This window comes from Coregonus lavaretus, assembly GCF_964263955.1.
Source record: "Coregonus lavaretus genome assembly, contig: HAP1_SCAFFOLD_909, whole genome shotgun sequence".
Taxonomy (NCBI): Eukaryota; Metazoa; Chordata; class Actinopteri; order Salmoniformes; family Salmonidae; genus Coregonus; species Coregonus lavaretus.
Genome location: NW_028159427.1, coordinates 180001 through 185000, shown reverse-complemented (window position 1 = coordinate 185000; position 5000 = coordinate 180001). Strand labels below are relative to the sequence as shown.

The following is a 5000-nucleotide window of genomic DNA, read 5'->3' as shown; positions in this document are numbered from 1 at the left end:
TGTCTGTCCTGTCTGTCTCCCTGTCTGTCTATCTGTCGGTCTCCCTGTCTGTCTCCCTGTCTACCTGTCTATGTGTCTGTCTCCCTGTCTGTCTCCCTGTCTGTCTATCTGTCGGTCGGTCGGTCTCCCTGTCTGTCTCCCTGTCTGTCTCCCTGACTCCCTATCTGTCTGTCTGTCTCCCTGTCTGTCTCCCTATCTGTCTTCCTGTCTCCCTATCTGTCTCCCTGTCTTCCTGTCTCCCTATCTGTCTCTTTGTCTGTCTCCCTGTCGGTCTCCCTGTCTCCCTATCTGTCTCCCTGTCTCCCTGTCTGTCTCCCTGTCTTCCTGTCTCCCTATCTGTCTCCCTGTCTCCCTGTCTGTCTCCCTGTCTGTCTCCCTGTCTCCCTGTCTGTCTGCCTGTCTCCCTGTCTGTCTCCCTGTCTTCCTGTCTCTCTGTCTGTCTCCCTGTCTGTCTCCCTGTCTCCCTGTCTGTCTCCCTGTCTGTCTCCCTGTCTCCCTGTCTGTCTGCCTGTCTCCCTATCTGTCTCCCTGTCTGTCTCTGTCTGTCTGTCTGTCTGCCTGTCTCCCTGTCTGTCTCCCTGTCTGTCTGTCTCCCTGTCTGTCTGTCTCCCTGTCTGTCTCTGTCTGTCTGTCTGTCTGTCTGCCTGTCTCCCTGTCTGTCTGTCTCCCTGTCTGTCTCTGTCTGTCTGTCTGTCTGCCTGTCTCCCTGTCTGTCTGTCTCCCTGTCTGTCTTTGTCTGTCTGTTTGTCTGCCTGTCTGCCTGTCTGCCTGTCTCCCTGTCTGTCTCCCTGTCTCCCTGTCTGTCTCTGTCTGTCTGTCTGTCTGTCTGTCTGTCTGCCTGTCTCCCTGTCTGTCTGTCGGTGCGTCTAGATGTGTTTGTCACCTTTGGAGCAGCCCTCTCCTCCAAAGTGGGACATGATAGGTTGTCTAGTACGACAGGAGACAGCCATGGCTTGACAGTAGGAGAGATAGGTCCTTCCATCGTACCCACACACTGACGTCATGCCATCCTTCGGACACTGGTAGGGCAGCTTACACACACACCTGGTGACACGGACACACAGGTTACGCACACACCTGGTTACACAGACAGGTTACACACACACCTGGTTACACAGACAGGTTACACACACACCTGGTTACACAGACAGGTTACACCAGGGGTGTCAAACTCATTTTAGCTCAGGGGCCACATGGAGGAAAATCTATTCCCAAGTGGGCCGGACCGGAAAAATCATGGTATATATAACTTAAAAACAACAACTTCAGATTGTTTTCTTTGTTTTAATACGATCAACATACAACATAAAGCTGGAGCCTAAGGACAGTGTGTCCAAAATAGTACAAGCACAACATCACTATTAATCATAAAACACGTCAAGTTTATTTGAAAATTCTAAAGAAAAAGAACACACAAACACACAATGCCTCAGTGATTAACAGAACGGTTTCACAGATCACAGAACTATATCAGGGTGTCATTTCTCAGGCAGAAATGTAGATAAAAATAATGAAATCCTGTTCCCCAAACAAGTGCAAGAACCACAGAGTCAAGAATAGGTTAAATATACAAATAAAATAAAATCAATTAAAAACAATAGCACATCAACATAAAAACATATAAACATAAAGCTGGAGCCTGAGGACAGTGTCCAAAAGCACAACATCACTATTAATCATAAAACACCTCAAGTTATTTGAAAGTTCTGAGGACAAAGAACACAGAAACACACAATGCCTCAGTGATTCACATAAGTATATCACAGATCACAGAACTATATCAGGGTGTCATTTCTCAGGCAGAAATGTAGATAAAAAATAATGGAATCCTGTTCCCCAAACAAGTGCAAGAACCAAGAGTCAAGAATAGGTTAAATATACAAATAAAATGAAATCAATTAAAAACAATAGCACATCAACATAAAAACATATAAACATAAATCTGAAAGCGTTGCTCAAACTCCCGTAACAGTCCAGCTATTTTATCTTTGAACCGCTTCATGTCTGCCACATGTTGGGTCGCGCATCACCACCGGCAAGTTGCGTCTCCCACAATGACAGCTTCAACTTGAAAGAACGTATGCTGTCATAATACTGCGTGACAACTTTGTTGCGCCCTTGCAGCTGTTTGTTCAAGTTATTCAGGTGCTCTGTAACATCCACCATAAATGCAAGGTCCGGCATCCATTCTGCGGAATGAAATTCTAACACTGGTTTGCCCTTTTCTTCCATGAACTGTTCAATTTCTTCTCGTAAATCAAAGAAACGCCTCAGCACAGCACCTCGGCTTAACCATCTTACCTCAGTGTGGTATGGCAGGCCATAGATGTGGTCTTTCTCTCTGAGAAGGCTGTCAAACTGACGGTGATTCAGGCTTCTGGATCGGATGAAATTAACAGTTTGGATGACCACCTTCATGACGTTATCCATCTTTAATGACTTGCAACACAAAGCCTCCTGGTGCAAAATACAGTGAAAAGTCAAAAAATCACGTCCTCCATTTGCAGATTGCACTTTCTCTCTGAACTTTGTCACAACGCCTGCTTTTTTCCAGATCATTGAGGGCGCACCATCTGTAGCCAGGCTGACAGCGCGGGACCAGTCCACTCCGACCCTGTCCAGCGCGCCGACGAGTGCGGTCAAAATATCAGCTGCTGTCGTTGTATCTGTCATCGGCACCAACTCCACGAACTCCTCGGTGACGGTCAATGTGTCATCAACTCCGCGGATGAAAAAATGGCCAGTTGTGCAACATCTGTAATGTTCGTGCTTTCATCAATTGCAACCGAAAACACAATAAATAACTTTACTTTTTGCTTCAACTGGCTGTCCAAATCCACTGAAAGATCGGAAATCCTGTCTGCAACTGTGTTTCTTGTCAGGCTGATATTTGCAAAAGCCTGCCGCTTTTCAGGACACACAATCTCCGCTGCCTTCATCATGCATGTTTTTACAAATTCACCCTCACTAAATGGTTTTGAAGCCACTGCGATTTCATTAGCAATGAGGTAGCTAGCTTTCACTGCAGCGTCACTGATGTCTCGGCTGTGAGTAAACACAGACTGCTGTTTCTTCAGACCCGCCAACAGTTCATTCACCTTCTCTCATCTCCGCTGTCCTTGAAAGTTGTCATATTTGTCGGCATGAAGACTCACATAGTGGCGACGAAGGTTATATTCTTTCAGCACTGCAACATGCTCTGAACACACCAAACATACAGCTTTCCCATTCAATTCCGTGATTAAATAGGATGACCATTTTTCTTGGAACACTCTGCACTCTGCGTCCACTTTTCTCTTTTTTGACAGAGACATATTGGGGCAATGAGGGTGCCAAAGCAGATAATGTTAAAAGTAGAAGCCGTAATAAATATCGCGGGCAAAACAAAGTAGCTCATTGGCTGCACGTGCTTGACCTACTTGCTCTGCCCCGGTATAAACAGTTTGCTTGCTTAACACAATTGCTATTGCGCCATCCAGTGGACGCAATTGGAACAGCAGTTTATTTTATTGAAAAATTGCAGCGCATTTTTATACTTAAAAAAAAAATATATATATATATATATATATATTTTTTTTTTTTGAATCATCTCGCGGGCCGGATTAAACCCGTTTGCGGGCCTCATCCGGCCTGCGGGCCGTACGTTTGACACCCCTGGGTTACACACACACACCTGGTTACACAGACAGGTTACACACACACCTGGTTACACAGACAGGTTACACACACACCTGGTTACACAGACAGGTTACACACACACCTGGTTACACAGACAGGTTACACACACACACCTGGTTACACAGACAGGTTACACACACACACCTGGTTACACAGACAGGTTACACACACACCTGGTTACACAGACAGGTTACACACACACCTGGTTACACAGACAGGTTACACACACACAGGTTACAAACACACCTGGTTACACAGACAGGTTACACACACACCTGGTTACACAGACAGGTTACACACACACCTGGTTACACAGACAGGTTACACACACACCTGGTTACACAGACAGGTTACACACACACCTGGTTACACAGACAGGTTACACACACCTGGTTACACAGACAGGTTACACACACACCTGGTTACACAGACAGGTTACACACACACCTGGTTACACAGACAGGTTACACACACACACCTGGTTACACAGACAGGTTAGACACACACCTGGTTACACAGACAGGTTACACACACACCTGGTTACACAGACAGGTTACACACACACCTGGTTACACAGACAGGTTACACACACACAGGTTACACACACACCTGGTTACACAGACAGGTTACACACACACCTGGTTACACAGACAGGTTACACACACACCTGGTTACACAGACAGGTTACACACACACACCTGGTTACACAGACAGGTTAGACACACACCTGGTTCCAGTATAGACTAGGGATTTTGAATTTTGAATGATATCCAGATAGTCTAAATAAAACAATGTTCATAGTAATTGCTATTTAATCTCTTGACCAATCAAAATGCTGAGGGTATACAGTGCGCTGTTGTTTTTTGGCTACTATTCTCTGGTAGTTGTCAGCTAACGGCTAACGGCTAACAGTGAAAGAGAAGTCTGATGCGGAGGTCTTGTTGAACCTCTGTTAGGTGCGTTCCTGTAATCACTAATTGAACTGGCTGCCGTTGTCAGGGCCACAGAATTAGGAATTAGAATATTCGTTATTAAATATAATTAAATAGTGGAGCTAAATGCACTATGAAAGTAAAATGCCTTTCCATGTAACTTGAAAATAACACTTTCAAATGCAATGGTATATCCTTCATGTAACAACGTCACGAGGATCATGTTAAAATAGGCCTACAATTAGTATTTAAATGCTGTATTGATACTCAAACAAGTGGTTGAATACTAAAGTTAATTCGGATGTTCGAATAATCCTGAATACACACACAGGTTACACAAACACCTGTTGAAACGCACAGACACGCAAAAACACACACACAGACACACAC

General features: G+C 45.0%; 1 protein-coding gene across 2 annotated transcripts in view; it reads right to left on the bottom strand.

Annotated features, from left to right (window-relative positions):
• LOC311122871 (complement factor I-like) overlaps positions 1-5000 on the bottom strand; it is a 9164-nt gene that overhangs the window by 2681 nt on the left and 1483 nt on the right. For both annotated transcript variants that reach the window (XM_084197182.1, XM_084197183.1), the window contains exon 3: positions 884-1044. In XM_084197182.1, coding sequence (XP_084053308.1) covers positions 884-1044 — 161 coding nt within the window. The remainder of the gene's footprint in view (positions 1-883; positions 1045-5000) is intronic.